The 23,674-nt window shown below is 49.3% G+C and overlaps 3 protein-coding genes across 22 annotated transcripts; 2 read left to right on the top strand and 1 right to left on the bottom strand.

Annotated features, from left to right (window-relative positions):
- On the top strand, positions 1-17,681 carry LOC4577034 (uncharacterized). Of its 18 annotated transcripts, none has more exons than XM_061646339.1 (11): positions 1-288; positions 2,405-3,107; positions 10,746-10,942; positions 11,042-11,231; positions 11,592-11,902; positions 11,976-12,037; positions 13,068-13,475; positions 13,782-13,912; positions 13,999-14,414; positions 14,977-15,480; positions 15,556-17,681. In XM_061646339.1, exons 3-10 carry the CDS (start codon positions 10,757-10,759, stop codon positions 15,418-15,420), a joined length of 2,148 nt encoding a protein of 715 aa, XP_061502323.1. In that variant the 5' UTR covers positions 1-288; positions 2,405-3,107; positions 10,746-10,756; the 3' UTR covers positions 15,421-15,480; positions 15,556-17,681. The 18 variants fall into 18 exon arrangements, with proteins under 18 accessions (XP_061502323.1, XP_061502331.1, XP_061502332.1 ...); XM_061646347.1 differs by having other exon boundaries at positions 121-288; positions 14,977-15,476; XM_061646348.1 differs by having other exon boundaries at positions 121-288; positions 14,977-15,484.
- On the bottom strand, positions 17,673-19,015 carry LOC5667738 (telomerase Cajal body protein 1 homolog). The gene has a single exon (XM_001689264.3). The coding sequence runs from the start codon at positions 19,013-19,015 to the stop codon at positions 17,705-17,707; it is 1,311 nt and encodes a 436-aa protein (XP_001689316.3). The 3' UTR covers positions 17,673-17,704.
- Positions 17,688-22,767, top strand: LOC1281238 (fumarate hydratase, mitochondrial). Of its 3 annotated transcripts, none has more exons than XM_321179.6 (3): positions 17,688-19,407; positions 21,164-22,307; positions 22,385-22,767. In XM_321179.6, exons 1-3 carry the CDS (start codon positions 19,303-19,305, stop codon positions 22,645-22,647), a joined length of 1,512 nt encoding a protein of 503 aa, XP_321179.5. In that variant the 5' UTR covers positions 17,688-19,302; the 3' UTR covers positions 22,648-22,767. The 3 variants fall into 3 exon arrangements, with proteins under 3 accessions (XP_321179.5, XP_061502344.1, XP_061502345.1); XM_061646360.1 differs by lacking the exon at positions 17,688-19,407 and adding an exon at positions 19,933-20,256; XM_061646361.1 differs by lacking the exon at positions 17,688-19,407 and adding an exon at positions 20,007-20,680.
- Positions 22,768-23,674: the final 907 nt, after the last annotated feature.

Genomic DNA, 23,674 nt, shown 5'->3' with positions numbered 1-23,674 from the left:
TCGCTGTTGCGTGTACGTGCGCGCATGTATGGGTATGTTCGTGTGGGCATGTGCATGTGTGTGTGTGTTGCGATATGCCAAAAACAATAAGCGAGAGCGAGACACCCAGCGCACCAAGCGAAAGAGAGGCAGATGGGCCAGCTCGCATGGGAAGCAATCATACAACGAATGCGACCACCAACTTGTACGGCACGGGGGGTAAAAAATCTCCACACACAGCCTGCACAAGCGCTGGCCCCAGCAACTTTCTGTCGTCAACACCGTCAACATACGCCTCTGCTTCGTGGGGTAAATAATTTCGCGAATCGCCTTGTGTTTGTGCGTACCAAAAAAAAAAAAGGGTGACACGCGTGCAAGTGTGTGGCTGCCGTGAAAGGGTACGCGGAAACGGCAAATCCGTCTCGAAAGGGTGTCGTGTCGTTCGGGCGGACGGAAAATCTCTCCTCCCCACTCGTCTCAGGCGCGCACCTGTTCCGTCCGTGCACCGTAATTTGGGGCCCGAGTAGGCGCTGGCAGGCCCCAGAGGGGGAAGTGGTGTCTACTGTGGTGCGTGTTGAATATGGCATGGCCCGAGCGAGATGAGTGAGGCCAGTAAAACCTAAAACCAAACAGAAACCACACTGCCTATCTCGTGGTTGTGTGTGTATGTGTATGTGTGTGCGTGCGCGTGTGTGTCTGGCTTCCTGTGTTCCCGAAACATTGTACCGTGTGGGGTGTGAGATTTTGTGCAGCGCGCTGTGACGTTGTGCGAAAGAGGCAGGCAAAGGAAGAAATGTGAGCAAAAAGAAAACATACGAATGTGTGCAAAAAAGGCGAAATATTTGGAGCACACACACACGCGCGCGCGAAACGACCCAACCGAGGTGTGTATGTGTGTGCGTTCATTTGGGGTGATGGGGTGGGGGGGGGGGGGGGGTAGGTGAGAGGGTTGCAAATTTCGCGAGTGTACACTTTGTGCAACGAAAAAGCATCGAGATTTCTTGCCTTCCTTCGCTCTCCAACTGCACCAAACCCCCCGGGTCTGGTGACCTCGAAAGATGAAAACATTCCGTGCCATTGCATAGGCTGGCCAAACTCAGTGCCAACCCACACATAATCGCCTCGGTGTTCTCGCGTGTGCGTGTTGTAGGTGCTGTAGTGATCCAAGTATGCGTACTTGTGTGGTCACACGGTGGTCGTGTAAGCAAACATCATGCCTGGAAGGCTTAGGCAGGAGAGCAAAAAGTGTCCCATCCGACGTCATTTCTCCCATATGAAGTCGTGCCACTGATTGTGTGCCGATATGTCGGTGTGTGTGTGTGTGTGTGTCTCAGTAGTGTAACAACAATGACAACAATAACAATGGCAGCAGCAGCATCAGCAGCAGATTTCATCCGAGTAGAAAACGTCATCCGTCATGTCTCGCGGGCGCAGTGAAGACGGTGCGAAAGAGAGACGAGAAGAGAAAAGAAATCATATGAAGCAAAACACGGGGGGGACAGCAAGCAAGCAAGCAAATGATAAAAAAAATCGACACCACACGGCATATGCTGTCAAATCGTGTTAATTTCGAGCTAGAGAGAAAACACACTCCTCATTCATCCTGCTGCCCGAAGACAACCGTTTCCATTACGATAAGAAGGTGCCCGAAGGGGGGGGGGGGTTTGTGGCTCAAAGAGCTTGGGGCGTCCGTTTGTTGAGCCATTCCCCGCGCGCGGAAGGGAATTCCGGATGTGTGCTGTGGTGGTGTGCCGTAGGTGTGCTCCCTGTATCGCTTGTCATACGCCTTTCGACGGAACCGAATCATGAGTCACCTGTCGTCGTCGTCGTGTTTGCCATGCCAAATGGTTCTTTGTTTCACGTTGAGCGAAATATTGTCGGATGGTTGAACAGAATCCAAGAAGTGTTGTGCATGGTTCTCGAGGCGAAAAAGGACTTCTGATGCTATAAAGTTAAGTTCGCCTTGATGGGGCGATGGGGCTGTGTGGGGAGGGATACATTTGCCCTGCCCTGTCCCTGTGTGCTGATAACGACGATTGAGCGACACACCACAGCCACACACACATAGATGGTCCATCGTATGTGGTGGACGTATCGCTCCGGTGTAGGGGGGGACCGTGATTTGCAACTGATAAGCAAAAAGTCACTTTACCCCTCGCTCTCCCCTTCCCCTTTGCTTGACGAGTCCAATCTTTTCCAAATTTTCCAGCGCTGTGGCGCTTTTTCTGGGCTCGTTCGGAACCTTCATAATTCCAACGGGATCAGGTTACGTAGTAGGCAGTTGTTTCGTCGGAGAAAGGGTTTGTTGCCATTAGCAATGCATCATGGCGCGCACTAGTAGTTCGTCCTGTAGTGGAAGTTTGAAAAGCTGTACAAGTTTTCAGCTATTTATGTAAGATTTGCCGTGGTTCTTTATTTTTCACAGGTTCAATAATGTGTGCAAAAAGAAGTAAAATATGCTGATCGGTGTGTGTGTGTGAGTAAAGTGCGTTATCCATAGTGCTGATATGCGGTACGAGCGATAAGCGATCAAGAGTAACTCCGACGAGTAGCTTATCAAAAAGGGGGAGCTTGTTTAGTGGTCGACGTGTCTCGGTGTGTGTGTGTGTGTGTGTGCTTACGAGAGTGATCAGAAAATCCGTAACATGAATTGTGATTCTCTGCATCATCCCCGAGTTGGAAATAGTGCGTGTAACTAGAGGAATGCAACCGCTCGCAGCATCCGCCGAAAAGTGTTGTTTTCGGTACAGTCCGGTCTTCCAAGCAGCTTAAGCGTAGTGTGTGCTGTAGTGTGCAGTGATTGTTGTAGTAGAAGTAGTAGTAGTAGTGCCAAGAGTACCAAGACCAGAGGCGCTAGCGAAAAGGATTCATCACTCGGTCCCGCCTGTCAACCGTTCTGTTGTGCGTTATTTGGCACGGTCCGGCCAGGTGGCAGGTAGCAGAAGGAGGTAGTAGCGATTTGTTGTCCGACACCGCAAAGCTGACGGCGCCGCGCAGCCGCTTCGTTGAGACCGTTCAAACCGAACCGGGACGGTTCGTGTTGCGGCGAGCGACGGAAACCACCAGCACGACGGCGGCAACCAGCGTGGTGCCTGCGGTGCCAGCGAGGAGCAAGGCCAAACCAGGCGGTGAGTAATACCCCCCATCCCCGCAACCGGTACTGCCTCCTCCTACCTTCGAACGTTGCGCCCGGCGACCACGGGCACCCACCCACCTAGCGTGTGTGTGTGTGTGTGTGTGTGTGTTTGTGTGTGCGTACGCGCATCCTCCAAGGCGTTTGCCATCGCGAGGCAACGATGACAACATGATGGTGTCGCGCGTAGTTGTCGTGGTCGCGCCCACATTGAACGAAGGCCACGCGCGCACGCTGCCGACTGTACGCACGGGTGGATTGCGGGATGCGCAGCATAAAGCAAATGATGACGAATGCTGGAGAGCGCAAAGTAGGCTTAGCTGTTGTACGAAATGTTCTACTAAAAGAGAGAAAGCAGTAAGCCACTTGTTTTCTGTAACTCACAGTGTGCTTAGATTAGGCGGGCGAATTTGAATTTGAATCCTTCTCTGGTGTTTGCGATCTACGAGCAACACAATGTTGCTACATACAGAGAGTTCGAGGAAAGGATCGAACAAATGATGGAACGCCTAAGACAGCAGATTCATCAAAAGACACATCATGGAGATACCGAACGGAAGCTTTGTTGTGTTTACCCGATCCTCTACCGAGGGAGGTTGGTTGCGCTCTCAAGCTCTTACAAAGCATTGGAATAGGATTAGCGGTCACACGGCTGCTTATGCAGCGAAAATACAGCCTCATGTAGCGAAATTTGAAATGCAAATTTCCGCCCCATTTCATTGATCCTTCGGTTGAGGTTGAATCTTCCTAAATCGGGCTCGCTTTTGTTTTTAAAGAGCTTTCTCCTATCCTTTATGGCGCTCGTGTGCTAAACAGCCGATCCGGACTTCGTATCTGGACTAGTTGCATCTGCCGGTTACATGTTTTGTACATTAGGGAAAATAGAGCGCTATCCTACGGTTAGATATATTGGTACTTCATTATTGATAAGCATTATGTGCCTTTCCCGCCAAAAAACAATTCCCCTGAGTTTATGTTCAGAACGCTGGTATTTGTATCGATTTTTTTTGTTATGTTTTTTAATTGAAAACCTCTGGGCATTGCCAGAAAACAGGTCGCCACTGTGAATGAATTCAACGCCGATTAGTCACACTCGTGTATGTGGACATCTTTACACACTTGTGTTGGTGGAAGGTAATAATGATCCGCTGGTATCCCCCTGAGAAGGGCACACCCATATGCGCATTGACTCATGCGCCTGGAAGGGATGAGGGGGATGGGCTGGTGGAACCATTATCACTACGCAACCCCGCCACGCAATCGTCCGCTTCCGGTTGCGCATGCTGTGCTGTGTCGCGCCATTTCAGTAGTAGTCGTCGCGCCGAGCAATGATAAAGCCACCAGCAACGATTATTGATCAACCAAAGGAGAGGAACATTTGGGGGTGACCAAGCCAGGGGTTTGGTGTGGGGTGTAATAATTTTATTGTTTTTATTTCTCGCCTTTGCATGCACATATCTCATGTGTGTGTTACCGCGTGTGTGTGGTGCTGCCCCCTGCTCACCTTAACTGTCGCCACGTTTCGTCGGATTAGGGTGACATTACAACTTTGGACGTAGTTTTAGTGTGATTGGCAGGGGAAAAGTCGTAAACCAACTTCTAGCAAAGAAAAGGTGTCCGTATTTTAATGTCTCTTTGGGGTGGTTAGTAACATGTTTTGATTCCTAACCAAACCCGGGAAATGATGACGTACGCCACTGTTGGAATCCTTATATCGAATGTGTACCGTTGTCCCTCAAAAAACCGATGCAATGCAACCAGCGTACAGTGTGTTTCTGTAGTGACTCCAGCACTGCCAGCGCTTGTTAGTTATGCGAAGTTAAGGTCGAGTGGTGGGGCGTAAGGTACGGTTAATATTTCAAATTTGCAACACTAATGAGTTGATGTTACTCATCACACCCGCCACCGACAACTCCGGGCATTACAGATATGGTCGAGGTTGCACCACATAACCCTCCCCCCCGCCCTTGACAGTATATACAACCTTCGAATTCTCCCATAACCTGTGGCAGCAATCATTTTTTAGATTGTGTTCAGGGTTTGCCCATACTACAGGTGTGTTTGCATGTGTGCCAATGCTTCTTGCTAACAGCTGCTGGTTGTTACACGCACCTTTACAGCACAGGCCAATCGATGCGCCAATGCGGGTAGGGGGGGGGAGGGGATTGGATCGGGATTTTTGTTGTTGTTGTTGTTGCCGACACGTTTGCAACCTAAGCCCTCCCAAAATCGTCCAGCTCGATAAGGATTAACTGCATTTGGAACGTATAGGGGAAGGTAGGTAAAGACGGACACATGAAGGAAAAATGTAAAAACCATGGAAATGTGCAGAACTTATTATTGATGAACAAATGTGTTGCAATTTTTAAGATTCTATCAAACTCTATGCTTTTGTCATCAATTAAAAACCTTTTTTAGAGCAATTTTGGAATTTTTGGATAAGACGGACACCTGATACAGGAAAGATGGATGCTATGAAGGGTAAGAAGGACACATGTAGAAAACGATGAAAATTGAACCCCTTCAGGGCATTTTTTCCACTAAGTTTAAGTTCAACTTTATGATCTTTGAAATTCCATTAGAATCGGTTATCCATGTTACTGAAGGATGTCAATCAGTCATTGCTGAAGGAATTCATAGGCTCTTTTTGTTGTTGTTGCGTGTAAATTACCTTAGTAAAGGTATTTGATGCCATCTGTTCATCGCCAATCGATAAGTAAAAAAAAAAAAAAATATCAAAAAATGTTGGAATTCATCTTTCCCAACGACCGAGTGTCCGTCATTTCCACTTTGGTGTCAGAATTCTTAACCATCAGCAAACGGAAGAAGTTTTTTTATTACTGCTTTCATATTTCACCTATTTCGGGTTTTAGCTTAATAATCTCGACAGCTAATTCATTTAATAAAACTGTCGAGAATGTAAACAATGCCAATTACAAAGCTGAAGACCCGTAGTAGTCAAATTTAGTGATGGGAAAAATGAAGTTTTTGTCGGAATTGATTCCGGCTAGTTTCGAAGTTTTCTGGAATCGGTTGAAATTGGTTTCGAAATCGACTCCGGAATCGTTTCCAGTATCGACTCCGGAATCGTTTCCAGCATCGGAATCGGCTCCGGAATTGATTCCGAACACGGAATCGGAATCGGGTTGGTTTGATTCCAAGCTGCATGAGTAAGCAAGAATAAATACATTTATCATGTATTTATGCGAAGTTTCCATCTGTGGCCGTAGTGTCCGTCTTTACCTAGCTTCCCCTACACATACACGCACAGTGCAGACTGTACGTAATTACCGCCAACGGTTTGCCAACGCTCGTTTTTTACCCTTTTTTAACGGTGTGGTACCGGCGACGATAACACGGTGCTGGTACGCGATTAATGTCTGGCCGTTTCTGTTGCTTTTATTTGTTAGCTCTACATTACCTTTGATAAGATAAACAAAACGGTCCAGTAAGTGTGATATGGGAACGATTTTTGCGCTAGTCACACGCGGGTAAAGGAAGTTTTCGCTCGAAACTGTTCTTATAATGTTACTGATGCTTCTTCTACTACTGTTACGAGTAGAAAAATAGTAAATGTACAGAATATAACCGTGACCAAAGTTCGGTCTACTGTCAACAGCTGATGTATTTAAGCAGAGATTGAAGTCGATCGCAATTACTTCTTTGTTTGATTGAATGAATCCATCCCCAAGTCATTGGCTCCAAAAGACCGCTCTAAAAAGGTGTGTGCACGGTCAGAGAAAGTATTATCTGGGTTTGGAAATCTTATCTCGCACTCTCAAGGTGCTCTCTCGGCCCCGGGTAGCCCTGGTACTCTAAGATAAGCGACCGTCGCATCCCCCCTCCCCGCAGCACTCACAGGATATAGTTGTTTGCTCAATTGGGAAACTTGTCCTTCACTCGGCGCATTCGCTCCCTTACACATTCTGGTCATTTACGGTGCCGCAGCAAGTGTCACCACCGTCGGGAAGGCGGGGGGCGGGGGAGCATTTCGATTTCTTTTCAATCGGCTTTGATATGACGCGCGCGCCGCGCCACCCGCCATGTGATCGCCACTAGGGGGTGGAGTGGGGTCAAGTACGCACGATCGATCGAGAAGCGAAAACCACCGCGTTTGGTCACCGTTTTGGAAGCACCACTTTCTTCACATGGGATTGACGATGGTCCGATGGTCCGTGCGAAGGGGGGGTCCGATGGCCCCACGGCATCGTCTTACCTCTGTACACTGTGCCGCCGTTTCGATGGCGCTAAGTGTCAATCAACCAATTGTTGGGTGTTTACAGGGTTTCCCACGATATATTGGTTGGTTCCCATCAATTTTTGGTGGATTCCCATATTTTTTTGGTGCGTTCCCACGATTTTTTGGTCGTTTCCCAGAATTTTTTGGTCTAATTGTATTGATATCCAATCGGAAAATACCAATAAATTATAGGATCGAACCAAAAATCTATGGGATACAACCAAAAAATCGTGGGAACGCACCAAAAAATCATGGGAACTGACCAATAAATCGTGGGAAACCCTGTATCAGCGAGTGAACACTTTTATTGGGGTACAGTATTAACTCAACTGTAAAATGCGTTATAAACTGCCAATAAATTGAGCAAGACAGAGGCGATAGAAGGAAGAGTGGAAAAAACAGAAGTCTGAGTATTTTTGGGTGAAGTTACTTATTGGAGAATCTCCACGACTTCGGGTATGATCGAATCTGTTTTAAAGGGGAGTGAAAGACTTGCTCCGCCCTTTGAGGCCTTTACTTTGAACATTTACTTTCCTTTGGAATTGTGATTCCTGTAGATGATTCTTCTGGAAGCTTGTATCATAAAATGTATCAAGAACTAGCTAGAAACGACGGTCTCATGGTACAATCGTTTACTCGTACGACTTAACAACATGTCCGTCATGAGTTCAAACCCTGAATGATGGATACGTAGGACTGACTGTCCTGTTACGGGGTGTCAATAATAGTGATGGGTAGTGGTGGGAGCTCGGAATCGGACGTACCTGATTCCGATGCTTGAATCGATTCCGATTCCGGAGTTGAATCCGGCGACAATTCCGGAGTTGGTTCCGAAGCCAATTCCGGAGTTGAATCCGGAGCCGATTCCGGGATCGGCTCCGGAATCGATTCCAGGATCGGAATCGGCACCGGAATCAGAATCGTCTCCGGCATCGAAATCGACCTGGGAATTGCAATTTGCTCCGTTAACTGAATCAGCCTTGACACCAGAAATGGAGTTAGCTCTGGAATGAGAATTAGTTTTTGAATTGAAGTAAGAAGTGTGGGAAGCGATATAAGTCCGGGAATCTCCATGTGAATAAATCATTTACAAATAAATTTTGATTCTTTGCCTCTAGCAACTCGTAGCATCATAGCACCTAAACGCCTATTCCTATGAAGATGCCGAAACCGACTCCGTTTTGAAGCCAATACTGATTTCGGAATCAATTCCGATGTCGGAGACGATTTTGATTCCGGAGCCAATTCCGGAACCGATTCCGGAGCTGATTCTGATTCCGAAACTGATTCCGATTCCGGAGCCAAGTCCAATTCCGGAGCCGATTCCGGAACCAATTCTGGAACCAATTCTGGAGCCGATGACGGAACCAATTCCGGAGCCGATTCCGGAATCGATTCCGGAAACTGATTTCGGACTTACTATCCGGAATTGATTCCAGAAAACTTCGGAGCTAGCCGGAATCGATTCTAACGAAATCTTCATTTTTCCCATCACTAATTTGAATCCTTTTGATTGACAGCAGACTTTAAAAAAGTACCATTGTGACCGCCTAAATGCCTTCAGTTTCTTTTCAAAATCAAAGAAACGGCCGAACAACATCTTCTGCTTGTACGAAGTTCTGCCTTAACCGTTTAATGGATTTTTTATTTCATTTTACACTATGATTAATTGTCTACACAAAGTTTCGAGGAAATAAATGGCCTCCCAATACTTGGTGTGGTGCGCACCCGATTCCAGTATGTACACACATGCAATAGATTACACGAACTCTGCTCATTGCCGCTAGCAGTATCGTTACACTCGATTGGCGAAAACTGCATTTGAATCATTTCCGTCACGCCGTCGGGGTCGGGTCCGTTCCAGTGCCGGGTGAATAATGCTTTGGCCTGTTTTGCTCAGAACCCGGGTGCGGGTGAGGAGGCTGTCGCTGTCCCTCGTCATCATCGCGGCCAATCGTGTTGCTCGTCGCGCCGACCGAAGGGCCGAATGTGTGTCACATGTTTATTTTGCATTTTGCCGATTGCCGACATCCGGAATTCCTCCGATTACACACCGCCAGGCAGCAAAACAACCCGGCGCGCGGCTGATGCTGCTTCTGCTGGTGATGATGATGTAGCATAGAATGAGCGATCACACAACAACAACAACAACAACAAGTGGCTGGAGTGTGTGTTGTTGGGGTGTGCGGTAGGCGCATTCATTCGAATATGGGATTCGGAGCATTGTGGCAATATGTATGTTGTTGGAATCTCGCTTGATTGTCAAATGTCGAAAAGGGAAATAAACTGTCCAAAAACTGGTGGGTCGTAAAAAAGAGGCAAAGAATTGCTGCCCATATAAACGTGGCCCGTGAGTAAACAACGTTTGAAGAATGGGGACGATGGTCGTTTGATTTGCATTTGCAGTAGTAATTTTGGTATGATTGGTGGTGGTGGTGGTGTGCATTCGGAAACGATTCTTCTTTGTCGTGCAATCATTTTTCCCAAGTAGGCTGTAGGAGTTTTTTTCTCTCTTTTCCTGGTGATAAATAGGACCCGATGAGCGAAGGCATCCCATTTTGTCGGAGTACGAACGCGTGCGTGTGCCGTGTTTTACTTCATACTCCTTTACCCCGATTCTTTTCAGATCTGTCACGTTTTTGGCCGTCTCTTTAATAAGATCGTGACCCCGTCGATCGATCGGCCGTACAGAGTGTGTGTGTAACTTGGTTGGACAGATCCCAATAATCTTTTGGCAAGCTTCTATGTACCTCACACAGTTTAACTGTACAGCCCATATTTCGCACTTATGCAATTCCGGCACGAAGGAAGTTTTCCGCAAACGCGCGCCGCATTGCTGCGATACACGCGATACCGTTGAAGCGCTTGCCGCGTGGACTGACTAAAAATGGGGCCCCCAGCATTGGCCCGCAAAACGTGCCCGTCGCCTTTCTTGTTCCGCTGCGGTCGCCTTTATTGCTCCGCTAACTTTGCTCTTGCTTTTCTTTGTTGGCGAGGATATTTGATAAACCGCAGCGTCACACAATCTAATCTCCTGTACCCGGGTGTGTGTGAATGTGTGCGCTACACTTTTACCGATACATGCACACAAAACAGCCACCATGAGCTCACGGCACCGGAATGACTGAAAGGCTGTCGGCTTTCGATCGTAACTTTCAATGAGTAATTTTCACCGCGTGGCCACCACCCCAAAACGGAAAACTGTACGTGTTTTTCGGCTAGATGAAAAGGACTGAATTGAAAAGGTGGCCACAATCCTCACAAGTTGCAGATCTGAACCCACAACATGATTTAACAGTCATCGCCTACTTTGCTTGCTTGCAAAGCGCAATCTACGATGTATGTCTAATCGTTCCGTTTTTCTTTTTTTCTTCTTTTTTTTCCTCCCGCCAGCTTCCTGAAAAATGCCTCCGCCGCCGCCGCCTGGACCGCCACCACCTCCAGGGCCGCCGCCCCCGCCGGCCCTGAAGCTCGGTGGCGGTGCACCGTCGGCAGACGGGCGGAACGCTCTGCTCCTTTCCATCCAGAAGGGTGCGAAGCTCAAAAAGACGGTTACGGTCGACAAGAGCGCACCGGCCATTCAGGGCAAGGTAAGCCATGCCAGCTGCTGCTGCTGTTGCTATAGAAGCTATTCCTCTTCCTTCCCGCTGTTACAGTGTTGCTTACCTTGGTTTTGCTGTTGTTTTCAGGTTACTTCCGATGGAGGAGCGACGCGGGCAAACAATCGGGCACCTGGCCGGCCAACCGGCGACGATAGTGCGCCGGCGGCAGCAGGGCCGACAATCGGCGGTGGACAGCCGAAGCTGGGCGGCCTGTTCGAGGGACTGTCATCGATGCCGAAATTGAAACCGGTCGGCAGCAGAACGGGAGCTGGCACAGGTAAAGAAGCGGGTTGGGAACTCCCGGGCGTATGCAGGATCTGTGTGGCAGTTGAGGGAAGAAGATCTGCTGCTCCGGTGGTGGTGGTGGTGGTGGTAATATGAGTCGCCCGACCGCGAGATTATGTGGACTGGTTCGGGGATTTTGTGAAGGTCGGCGTGACGTTTGTGTTAGGAGCACCTCGTTCGTATGCTTTCCCTGTGCGCTCTCCAGTGGAAAGGGTTGATGTAATATAGTTCAAGATCATCGTACCTTTTGTTGTGCTTTGGGTGGAAGCTGATATTCTACACCGAAACACACGTACCGCAACGATTAACGTATATCGCTCACGTTGGTGTTACGCTTCTCCCGCTTCTCCAGGAAACGCACCTTCGGCAGCATCTGGGTATCAGCAGAACAAAACGCCCTCCCCGGACGCCTCGAAAGGGTCGCCGATTAACAATGGGCGGCTGGGGAATGGTGGCGGTTCCGCCGCCGCCCCGCTAGACTTCTCCGACGAGCTCGCGCAAAAGTTAACGCTCAAAAAACAGAAACAGCAGGGGAGCATCAGCAGCAACAGCAGTAGTGGTAGCGTACCTCCCGCCATGAACCCTCCCCCAACCGTGCCGAACGAAGCGAACCTGCGACTGAACCGAGGACCACCACCGCAACCCCCAACATCGATCCAACGGGTAAGACAAAAAGGCTCTGGGCTGCATCGTACAGTGCAATGCAACGATATAATCTTGTTTTTCCTCTTTCCAGCCATCCGGAGACAATTCGGCGTCAAAGACCGCACCGGCACCGCCCTCCTCCAGTCAGAAAAGGTGCGTATTTCCGTGACGGTGACGGTGGTGATACTCAATCGGGCGCCCAATCCCGCTCCCCGGTGCCACACTCTCCACACACACACACATGTGTTTCAGTTGTGTTTGCGATTTTTTATGTTAAAAGTATCTTATGTTCAATTGCCGCTTTCTTTATCGCGCGCAGAATGAGTTGAAATAGTATGTGATTTCGTTGTTGGTGTTCGTTCTTGATTGAGGCGAGGTAGGTGCGCATATTTGCGCCTCCTCGACCGAAAGGCAACGACAGAGAGAGAGAAGTGAGTTTATTTTTAATTCGCATTGGAATCTTCGCACTCTCTTTATTCCCGGTGAGCCGATCGGTTCGCCGTAGCGCAAATAAGACAGGAATGGTGGCGTTTATGTTTACATGAGCTATTTTTACCGCATCCACGCGATTGCGGTGGACTCTGCGCGCTGAGCGTTTATGTGCTCTACATGGTAATACTATTTTCCGATGCAGAATTCCTCGATAGTGCGATGTTCAAATTTTCTTTTCTTTTTTTTTGGCAAATTGGCGGAAAATGCTGTACAATCTCTGATGTTCTGTATTGATTTGCTACATTTTAGATTTTATGATTTTATTTAGTTTATTTGCTTGTTTAGCTTAAATGGTTTCTAAAGCTTGTGCTTTCGTGTGCGTGTGTGCTGCTTTGTACAGATTTCAGTTGATTGGCTAAAGTGATCTTGCCCGGATTTAGAGTTTTACTGTAAAGTATCATAATTTTGAAACCACCGCAATGGTTTTGTATTTATTTTTGTTTGCTAATATCCTGCGTTTTTATATCCCCTATCTCATTCCCTTTTCATTCTTTTGCGTTGTTTCCTGACAACTACAAACAAACAAAAACATCACCATCATCATCCTGCTGTATTGCATATCCCGTGTATCATAATGTGTTCATATACCGTATGCCCTCCCGTTCCTGTTCCCTTTTGAATGCTTTTGGGGGATCGGATCGGTCACCACACGGCTGTTGTGCATCATCGTGCCAACCGTTCCGGTAAGTAGCCAAGCACCTGCAACACCCAACCACCTGAAGCTGGCCGTATCGAAACCATCGTCAGCCACGAACGGACCAATGTCCGCTATCCACAGCAGTGCTGCTGCCGCTGCTGCCTCTACTAGTCCCACCATCAATGCAACCGGCGGCAGCGCTCCGATCCCGAACCGATCTGCCCTGTTTGGCGGTACCACGACGACGACGGTCCCAACGACGGCTAACAGCAGCATCGCCATGGGTAATGGTAGCGTGCCGACGGTGGCCGCAGTTCCGGTAGCACCGAAACCGGTACCCAATTATGGCAAACCAAATCTAGCACCGAAGCCCCCGGGCATGCAGCTGGGTGGGACGGCCGCAGACAGTGGCAGCGGGACACGACCAACCGTGAGTCGGCATCAGAGCATGCGAAGTCCAAGGTAGGGGCACCGATAGGAGATCTTTGCTATGATTGATTTGATTAGGCGATTGCGAAGAGACGTAATAGCACAACCCATTGTCTCCTACTGTACAGTAGTTGAAGTAAATTTATCACTTGGTTTTGTTTGGTGGTGTGAGTAAACGAGTTGGTTTAGCGTGTTCTATTTGTTGCATTGGATTGCGGGTTAGCTTCAATAAAATAAGATAAAATAAAGATCAACCCCTGGGCTCATCGTGAAACGTTGCGCGCTATGAAAAGTAAAGCTTTACCCGTTGCATTAATCGAACGGTTGGTTTTGTTTTAGGTCGCCACCGGTTTCGCAAACCGCACCAGCGTTCCCTGCCAATCACTTCGGTACGATGCGTGGACCACCCTCGTCAGCGGCCATGTTCCAATCGTCGGAATCGATTGTACGACCTGTGCGGGAAGTAACGGGTATGTGGCTCTTCCGTCCCGCCACTATACAAGGGGCGATTAGATCGTGTGCTTAATCTATATAACGAATACGATTGCTTCCGCAGGTCGACCATCCGCACCACCGCCAAAGCCTCCCACGATGAAACCACCGCCACCGCCGCCGGTGCGGAGCGTCAGCAATACGAACCTAACGCACCTGCCTCCCTCGCTCAGTCTGGCACCGTCGTCGCAGGACAACACCGGCGGCACCAGCTCACCGGCAACCGAACCGACCACCTTCGGCTCGGTCAACAACGTGTCCTCGCTTACGCTGGCGGACGAGCTGCGAGCGAAGGTGTCGAACGTGAACCTGTCGGTCGCGGGCTCGTCGGCCAACTCCATTTCGACCGGCAACTTGAGCGTGCTCGGTGGTGGAAGCACGCTGACGAAAGGTGGCAGCTTGAAAACGACTGCCGCCCCGCCGCTACCACCGCATCGGACCAGCCCCGCACCACCTCCACCAGTTCCGGCGTCGACGCTGGTGAGTTGTTGGTGGATTGTGTTATTTGCTATTATATTTTTCCAATTTTGCTATCACACTTCCATACACGAAATGAACTTAATGTGATTGGAATTGGACTCTTTTTGTAAGAAAATATCCAATAGGAATATCCAATGAGTCCGTCCAAAAGGGGTAACAAAGAGTCCAATTCCCATGTTAAGTTCATTGCCCATATGAATGAGTCAAAAAAGTATCCCACAGCTATGAGAACCCCCAGAAAAACTCTGTTGATACTTTCACCTAAGGCCTAATTCACCTAATTCACCTAATATTGTTGGTCATAAAATACCATGCCTAGATGTTTTAAACGAACAGAAGAGCGCATGGTGTATGCAGTTGTGAAGCTTAAGGCCCGCTTCTTCCTTTTGTAGATAAGCGATAAGATAAGCATGGTGAAGAGTGTGACCATGGTGGACCACATTTCGCACCGACATCTAAATTAAATGTGCTAGTCAGTCTCGTACGTAGTACCTACTGTATCTAACAACAACTGTACGTGTGTGTGTGTGTGTGTGTGTTTTTTTTCGCCGTCCATTTGTAGAACTCGGGTGAAGCGCCCGTACCACCACAACGCATTTCGTCGATCCGCAATTCGGCCGGTAGCGGCGGCAGCTTACCAGCGGTACCCACTGTCGGCAGCGTCACCAGCAGCAGCAGTCACAATCAGAGTCATCATAGTCAAAGCAGCACCGTCATTATCACGAGCACCTCCACATCAGCTGCTGGTGGTGGCGGCAGTTTGCACCGGAAGGACACATCGCTAACGTCGGTCAGCAGCAGTTCGTCGGCGGCGGCGACCAGCAGTAAGATGCCCCTGCCAGAGATCGACCTGGAGGCGAAGTACGCGTTCTACTTCCACAAGGTGACCGAGTTTCCGCAGCCGATACCGTTCCTGAATGTGCCCAAAATCTATCAAAGCGAACTGCGGCAGCAGCAGCAGCAGCAGCAAGGTGCCGCACAACCGCAACCGCCCCATCGGCAGTAAAATTCGCCCTCCGGTCACTGAGGGAAACGATCCAACCTAACTGCGGGATGACGGATGTAGGTGCGTGAGTGTTTATGTTTTTACTGCTTTTTTCCCTTACGTCTTTTACTAAAACTGTCACGATCTTATTTGCAGAACGCTTGCCTGATGCTACCAAACAGCGCAGAACTGCATATCCGGTTGCAAAAACAGTATTTACGCGCAGACGAACGTCACGATGCACATTAGCATTCAGATGCACCCGTAACACACACACGCCTGTGGCTGTTGAACATCAATGCGAAGAAGAGAAACAAATCGACACGTGATTATTAAGCTCAATTATTACGTTTGTAGTAGTACATTGCCGATTGATCGATCGAGCACCTGAAGCGCGCGGACGGGTGAAACAGGTAAAAGTGATTTAAATATGCATTATGCACACGGACACACATACACACAACACATAAAACACACACATAGGAACCACCCTTTTACACTTAGGAGCGTTACACAGGCGATATATTACCCGTAATGGCGGAAAGAACTAAAATCGACACAAAAATTCCTGGACAAAAGGATACATATATGAGCGGCAAAGAAAAGCATCAAATCATATCAAAGGATAAGCAAAACAGTAGCAGAAAAACAAACGTTTAAACGCAGTAATTAAATGTATCTAACTAAAAGGCAACACAGTATCGCTACTAAAATCTACTTAACATAAATAGCAAACCTAAATTTACTTCGAACGCAGTAAAACAAAAAGGGTGAACGATTCACTGAAAGCGTCGTACGTTATCGTAATTGGCATTTGGAGGGAAAGAAATAAAAAAAAGGAAAGGAGAGAAAATCATATTTATCGCACGCAATGAACTGTAATGGAGCCAGCAAGTAGAAACGTATAAAATGTACATAGTGATACAATCGGAAGTTGTTGATTTTTAGTTGAAGATTCGTTTCAAAATTTAGCAGGATTAATCTGTATTAATCGTACATACACACACACTAGGGTTAGGGGAAAGAAAGAGTAGATCGTAGAGTATAGCTACACACTGTTATTAAAAAAAAAGGTTCGATAGCTGAGCGTTTTCAGACCGTTTTCACACCCTTTTCCATCCCATTTTTCGAAACCAACAACACACCCATGTTTACCTCTTCTAATGTGTAGGAAAAAAAACCCACCACGGGGCGGGCGATGTTTCCGTGTTGTGCGAGCCATCGAGCCATTTCGAGATTGCTGCAGCTCGTATTATTCTCGCACGGAAGCGCACTGCATTTCGATTGGGAGGAGAAGGTGGACGTATTTAGTCATTTTATCGGATTGTATTTTTGTTATCGGATCAAACTATCGTATAATGGCATCAGTGTCAAAGGCGTGATATGCAACGGGCGCGTCGAAACATTGCCGCATAGAATTGTTTTCATTGTAGGATCTAAATCATACATCCCCTCGTAACCATTAATAAGCAATGTTCGATAGAAAAGGCGATCTACTGCGCGTGCGTGTTATACGGTGCAAAGAGAGTGTAGATCCGTTATGTTGTGGAATCCTTCTAACAAAAGCAATCGACGCGGGTGTGGTCAACACTCGGTGCCCTGGCATTAGTAGCGTAAGAACAAACGGGGCGAAAGGGGGGACGAACAGTTTGTGAAGGTAATAGACAATTTAATCATTTGGGGAACAATCATTGCAAAAACAAAAGGACAAATAAGACAGAACAGTGAGTTAGCGCGCATCCGGGAAAGGGAAACCGTTTAAAATCAGTGTTGTATCAGTGTGTATAAAGAGTTGCGCAGTAACTGCGCACAAGAAGCGAGCCACGCGAGCTCTAGATGGAGGCATACTCGGGTGCGTTACCTATTTGCGGCAAGCGTGACAGAACAGAAGGCCATGAAACATGGACCATCGGTGATCGGTGATTGGTGCGCAGCGGCAAGGCTTTACGCACCGACGTTGCGCATTGGCGGGACCGATCCACAGGAGGCAAAGGAAACGTGCAGGTGCACAGTAAGGCACACACACAGACACATAAAACCCACAGACGAGAGATATGTATTCGTGCTCGGGCGTTTCTTTATTAATCCCAATTTGTTATTTCAATTTGTTGTAAATATGAATTAATATCAGAACAATATTTAATCGTAAAATGGTTCATAGATACCGATGAGAGAGCCGTTGAGAGCGGAAGGGGGTATAGGGACGGGAGACCGAAGTCAGTGCAAACGCGAAACGACTGCAAACAATAACAGATGAAAAATTAAACATCGTATCCAGTGTATTGGGAGCACATTTCCATTGCGTTTATTCCTCCGAAAACACACCCTTGCCGATCCACCACAGTGTGAGAGAGTTTTCCACCTTGGTCGGTTCCTTGGCCGCCGGTTCATCGGGGTTTGGTTCACCGTCATCAGCGTCCAGGTTCGCCGCGGAATGTGGAAAATGGTACTGCCCACTCGCTGTTGCCATAATGGGTCCGTGCGGATGAAACGAAACACCGTTCAGGCAGTCCCAGTGCAGCGGGAACAGCAACTCCTTCGGCCGGCCCGCTTCGTCCGTCTCGTGCAGGTTCCACGCGTGAAGAATGCCTCGAGTATCGCCACTGATCAGCCACCGTCCACCAGGGGAAAAGGCCAGGTGTATGCGCTGATTGGTGCCACAGGTTCGGACCAGCGTTTGGACCGGTTGCGTCAGCTTCCGCACATCCCAGAACAGCACTTTCGGATCCTTGCGTGCGCCGGTAACGAACCGCTCCTCCGTGTCGGGCGCAAAGCCTATCCAAGTGACACCCGCCGTGTGGCTGTTCTCGGGGGCATAGTTCCCGACCGGCAAACATTCGCCGGACCGCACATCCAGCGCGGAGATGCTACGGTTCCACGAGCCGAACAGGATCGTGTCCGGCATGGACGATGCGATCGCCATACAGGAGGCGGTGGATTTCGTGCGCCACGAGCCCGTCTCCCGCCCCGGTACGTTAATGTCGAAGCACTTGATCGATTTCTTGTATCCGCCGTAGATTGTGGCCCCATCGGCCGGTGCGAAGGCGAGGCTGAGGGCTGCCTCCACCTCGTCGAACTGGTCGTAGCCCTTGTACGAACAGCGCAGACCGCCCGTAAATGCGTCCCACAGCTGTATGGGTTCGTGCTGGCGGGACGCGATCCAGCAGCACGTTTCCGGCCGCCCACTGTTCATACCCGGATACCAGGCGTAATCGTACACGAGGCCGCCCTCCTTCACGTGCACGGCCGAGGTCAGCAGATCGACGGGACGCTCCTCGGGCACACTTTCCTTACCGTACAGATCGGTCGGCAGTTCGACGATGTGCATTCCATCGTTGTTGACCGCGGTCAGGACGCACGTGCCGTCCGGCGACCAGCGGCAGCCTTGCAGATAGTTCTGTCGCACCGGGCGATCCCACGAGCAGCGGGCCACCTCTATGCAGGCAGCGTCTTTGAAGAAATGTGCTTCCGCCACTGGACTGCACTCAGCATCCGCATCCGTTTCCTCGGTCTGCATGGGCACATCTTGCTCGGGGGTATTTGGCGCATCCTGTTCTTCTTCCGCAATATCTTGCCCATTAGCACCGGGATGTTGATCCGTTTCGTCTTGGCTCATTTTTTTAAATGTAAACAAACGCTGCTCGGCGGTGCCAAAAATTACCTGCAGCTGTCAATTGCGCCGGTAGCGGCAGGTCGTCTGGCAACACTGTCAGGGAAATGTTGTGACAGCAGGCCATGATTTTTTTCCCTCTTCTTCTGCCTGCCTGTGTGTTTGTGTGAGTACAATTTTCTCGTAAATGCAGATCTCTGATCGCATTCGGAGAAGAAAACAAAGTCGTATCACACCGCGGTGCCGTAACTTTTGTGGATAGCTGCCGAGAAAAGGACGTTCAAACCCGCAGGATGTTCCTCGTGTCCCGTCTCGTTGTCCGTGGCCAAGCGCACGTGAAGGTTTGCGCCAGGCTAGCCGCTCTCCAGTCCAGCCGCCACATTAGTACCGGGCGCGCGGTAAGTTTTGGGCTGAAAAAGTCCCCCCCGCGCATCCATTTGCGAACGGAGGAAAACGTAAACGTGGGAAAATTACATAACTTTGTGGATCCATCATTTCGCTTGGCGAGATATTTGGCGAATGAACGGTTAAATAACTCGAGAAAATGGGCAAGTGTACGCGAAAGGTGTAGCGAGTTAGTTCGGCGATGAAAGTGAGAATTTTCACATCCACTCCAATTGGCTTCTTATTCTTCACCGTTCGGTGCATTTTTCCCCACACCGACCCGGCAAAATGCTTCGACTGTATTTGATATCCATTTGTCAGCTGCGCCAGAGGAAGCTCGGTTTATCGTGTTAGCACGTAATTGGGATCGAAAAATTATCACATCCATAAGGTTAACCGCGAATGGAGGAACCTGAGATCAAGAAAAAGAGAATGGTTAGTTGCCATGGGGGTGGCATGTTGCAATTAAATAGGTTGAATATGATAAGGTGATATCTTGTTTTGAGGTTAGACGGTGGAATCCGGACTGGCTTCGTAGTGGAGAATCTAGCACTGTTGGTACAACTTTGTAATTGCTTTTGGTGAATTTATATGTTCCACATGTTAGCGTTAGGGGAAGTGGTTTTTGGTTGCGGTTGCATTATTTTCACTTTCTTAGCTCTTCAATCCCAATATAAAGTGTTGAATAGCACCGATACGATAGTAAAGCATTTCGTTGTGCATCAAACCGTTAACGTGCTCCTTAGCTGAACTGTTAAACACCAAAAACACATACACACTTTCACCGGTTTGCGACCCTTTGCGACCCTTTACACACTCCACACACTCGAAAGACCGGTTCGATGGCAGCAACAGTTGAAATGGTACGAAAATCGCTTTAAAAAGCAGAAGAAGAAAAAACCGCCGACCCAAAATCACCACTACAAAGGCAATCTCCTCCAGCGCCCCCGTTTCACGCTCGTTGTCGTGGATACAATTGCTCTGAAATCGCGATCGGTCCAGCATCAACGCTACACGTCGCTTCACCCAGCTTCTCAGCCACACGGCACTGTGTCCATTCAGTCGGCAAAGAAGTGCCCGTAAGGAAAGACGCAATCGAATCGCGTACTGCGCTGCTTTCTGGAAGTTACTCGTGGCAACGGAGCAACAGAGCAAGCGAACCGGAATATAAAGTTGTCCCTTGTTTTGATTGCAAACGAGCACTCGGACGACGCCAGGCACATTTAGCAAGTGAATTGTACAAGTTTAGATTGCGATAAAAGGCAACCGCGTGATAGGTAGAAGATGGTAAATATGCAAATGCAAAATGCAAAAACATACATCATCTCCCCGCGGATCGGTGCAAAAGCGTGTTACCAAGCAGCATGGAGATGTGTACACCCAACGATCGTCGTTCGATACGGAGCGATGTTTTGTGATTTGCCCATTTGATAGAAGGGCAAAGAAGCGTCATCGAATGGAAGGCACATCAGTTCTGTTGCTATGTGTGTGTGTGTTGGGCGAATAAATTATTGTTTTCTTTTAGATCAAGCCAAGCACCATGAACCGTGAACTGGAAACAAATATTCCCCGCGTGTTCTAAACCTGAATTCTCATTTTCTGAGCGTAAAATAAGTAGCAAAACATAAATCGAGCAAGTTGATAACGGGGGATGATTGCGTTGGAATAGTGGCGTTTACGTTTGCCGTACGCGTTGATAAGATTCCCAACTGACTCTGATTGCTTTTCTTACGTTTGTTTCTTTTTTTCTTCTTTTCTGCCGGGTGGTAGGCAAGCAAAGATGTAGGCTTCCGCACGGAGTCGGACACGTTCGGCGAGCTGAAGGTGCCGAACGACAAATACTACGGTGCCCAGACCGTACGCTCGACGATGAACTTCCCGATCGGTGGACCGACCGAACGGATGCCCCAGCCCGTCATCACTGCGATGGGCATCCTGAAGAAGGCGGCCGCCCTGGTGAACAAGGAGTACGGGCTGGATCCGAAGATTGCCGACGCGATCGCGCTGGCCGCGGACGACGTGATCTCCGGCAAGCTGTACGACGACCACTTCCCGCTCGTGATCTGGCAGACGGGCTCGGGCACGCAGACGAACATGAACGTGAACGAGGTGATCAGCAACCGGGCGATCGAGCTGCTCGGCGGCCAGCTCGGCTCGAAGACGCCCGTCCACCCGAACGATCACGTCAACAAGTCACAGTCGTCGAACGACACCTTCCCGACGGCGATCCACGTGTCGGTGGCCCGCGAGCTGACGGGCAATCTGCGCCCCGCCATCCAAACGCTGCACGACGCACTGAAGGCCAAGTCGGACGAGTTCAAGGACATCATTAAGATTGGCCGCACGCACACGCAGGACGCGGTGCCGCTGACGCTCGGCCAGGAGTTCAGCGGGTACGTGCAGCAGATGGCCTTCGCGCTGGATCGTATCGAGGCGGTGCTGCCGCGCGTGTACATGCTCGCCATCGGTGGTACCGCGGTCGGTACGGGGCTGAACACGCGCGTCGGGTTCGCGGAGAAGGTGGCGGCCAAGATCGGCGAGCTGACGGGGTTGCCGTTCGTGTCGGCGCCGAACAAATTCGAAGCGCTGGCGGCGCGCGACGCGATGGTGGAAGTGTCCGGCTGTTTGAACACGATCGCCGTCAGCTGCATGAAGATTGCGAACGACATTCGCTTCCTCGGTTCCGGACCGCGCTGCGGGCTCGGTGAGCTGAGCCTGCCGGAGAACGAACCGGGCAGCTCGATCATGCCGGGCAAGGTGAATCCAACGCAGTGCGAAGCGATGACCATGGTGTGCGCGCAGGTGATGGGCAACAATGTGGCCGTTACGGTGGGTGGATCGAACGGCCACTTTGAGCTGAACGTGTTCAAGCCCCTGGTCGTCTCGAACGTGCTGCGATCGATCCGGCTGCTCTGTAAGTAAACGGGCTGGCACCGGGCAGGCGGAGGCAAAGGGTGTTCAATCATTGCTTGTCTTTCTGGCTTTTTCTAGCGGACAGCGCCCGTACCTTCACGAAGAACTGTGTGGTGGGCATCGAGGCCAACCGGGCCAACATTGACAAAATCATGAACGAGTCGCTGATGCTGGTCACGGCACTGAACCCGCACATCGGCTACGACAAGGCGGCCAAGATTGCCAAGACAGCACACAAGGAAGGCACCACGCTGAAGCAGTCCGCCCTCAAGCTGGGCTACCTGACCGAGCAGCAGTTTGCCGAATGGGTCCGACCGGAGAACATGCTGGGACCGAAGTGAAGTCATTGAAAGAAGAGAAAACAACAACAAAATACACAACACATTCATCCGATCACAAACAGTCGTCAACGGTGGTGCAACAATTTCGAAAAATGAACGAGTAGAAGAATGAATTATTTATTTACCACGTGTGATAGTGTACTTTTTTGATTCCTGCATGGTGGAGAAAGTTGGATTGTTGTGGTGCTGTGCCGAAGATGACGTGCAATGGAGAATCTGGCGGTGAGTCTGCATTTCTAAATTGGTTTATAATATCCGAACTACGGGCTAATCGGTTTTGGGACGAAAGGTGGTGGAGAAGATCTAATTATTCAATAATTTACATGAAATAGTAACTGTATTACACTTTTTATCTGCTCCAAGGACCTGTATAACAGTGGGATTAGTTGTAGTTGCATTTTTGTCGTATAGATGGCGCTAGTATTCGTAAAGGAGAATTACTTGCGCGATGTGAAAACAGTCTCTGGTGTGGCTTAACACAATAGTCTTTTTAATACATTTTCTACCCAACCATGAAAGTATTGCTTTACTAAACAATAGCAATGTGTGATAAAACTTTACAAATTTGCCAATGATGAACGTGTATACTGTATTGATCAAACTTCACCACACTTGGCACTTGTTTCATCGTGAGGAGTTTTCCCCCTCCCATCCTTTGACTTACTTGCCTGTATTTGTGTGTGTGTGTGTGTGTGCGCATGTGTTCGCAGTAGGAAAATCCCGGGTCTGCCACACAGCTACAAAGCGAGGGTAACTGCGACCGACGTTCGCCGACAAATATATCCTGCCCCGCACGGCACGGTATACGTGTTCGTGTTTGTGGTGTGCGTGTAGGCTCTACCGTGTCCCTTCCCTTTTGCGAGCGAGAGGATGCTATTGCACACGTTTTATCTCCCGAAAAGCCCGAGCCAGCCAAATCGTCACCCTCGTCCTTTTTACGGTGCGGTTCACCATTCCTGCCCGCGAGAGCATTGACCTCTTCCGGTGCCATGTGCCCGGGACCGTTCCCGGTACGAAATATTTCGCC

Source organism: Anopheles gambiae, chromosome 2 (assembly GCF_943734735.2).
Source record: "Anopheles gambiae chromosome 2, idAnoGambNW_F1_1, whole genome shotgun sequence".
NCBI lineage: Eukaryota > Metazoa > Arthropoda > Insecta > Diptera > Culicidae > Anopheles > Anopheles gambiae.
The sequence above is the reverse complement of the archived record's forward strand: the minus strand, read 5'-3'. Positions and strand labels throughout refer to the sequence as shown.

What these genes read in the sequence shown, in the direction of transcription:
- LOC4577034 (XM_061646339.1), top strand. Translation starts at nt 10,757, where the DNA reads ATGCCTCCGCCGCCGCCGCCTGGACCGCCACCACCTCCAGGGCCGCCG. An exon ending in CACCGGCCATTCAGGGCAAG is followed by an intron (nt 10,943 to 11,041) that starts GTAAGCCATGCC and finishes TGTTGTTTTCAG; the next exon opens with GTTACTTCCGATGGAGGAGC. An exon ending in CCCTCCTCCAGTCAGAAAAG is followed by an intron (nt 12,038 to 13,067) that starts GTGCGTATTTCC and finishes TCCGGTAAGTAG; the next exon opens with CCAAGCACCTGCAACACCCA.
- LOC5667738 (XM_001689264.3), bottom strand. Translation starts at nt 19,015, where the DNA reads ATGAGCCAAGACGAAACGGATCAACATCCCGGTGCTAATGGGCAAGAT.
- LOC1281238 (XM_321179.6), top strand. Translation starts at nt 19,303, where the DNA reads ATGTTCCTCGTGTCCCGTCTCGTTGTCCGTGGCCAAGCGCACGTGAAG. An exon ending in ACATTAGTACCGGGCGCGCG is followed by an intron (nt 19,408 to 21,163) that starts GTAAGTTTTGGG and finishes GCCGGGTGGTAG; the next exon opens with GCAAGCAAAGATGTAGGCTT. An exon ending in GCGATCGATCCGGCTGCTCT is followed by an intron (nt 22,308 to 22,384) that starts GTAAGTAAACGG and finishes GGCTTTTTCTAG; the next exon opens with CGGACAGCGCCCGTACCTTC.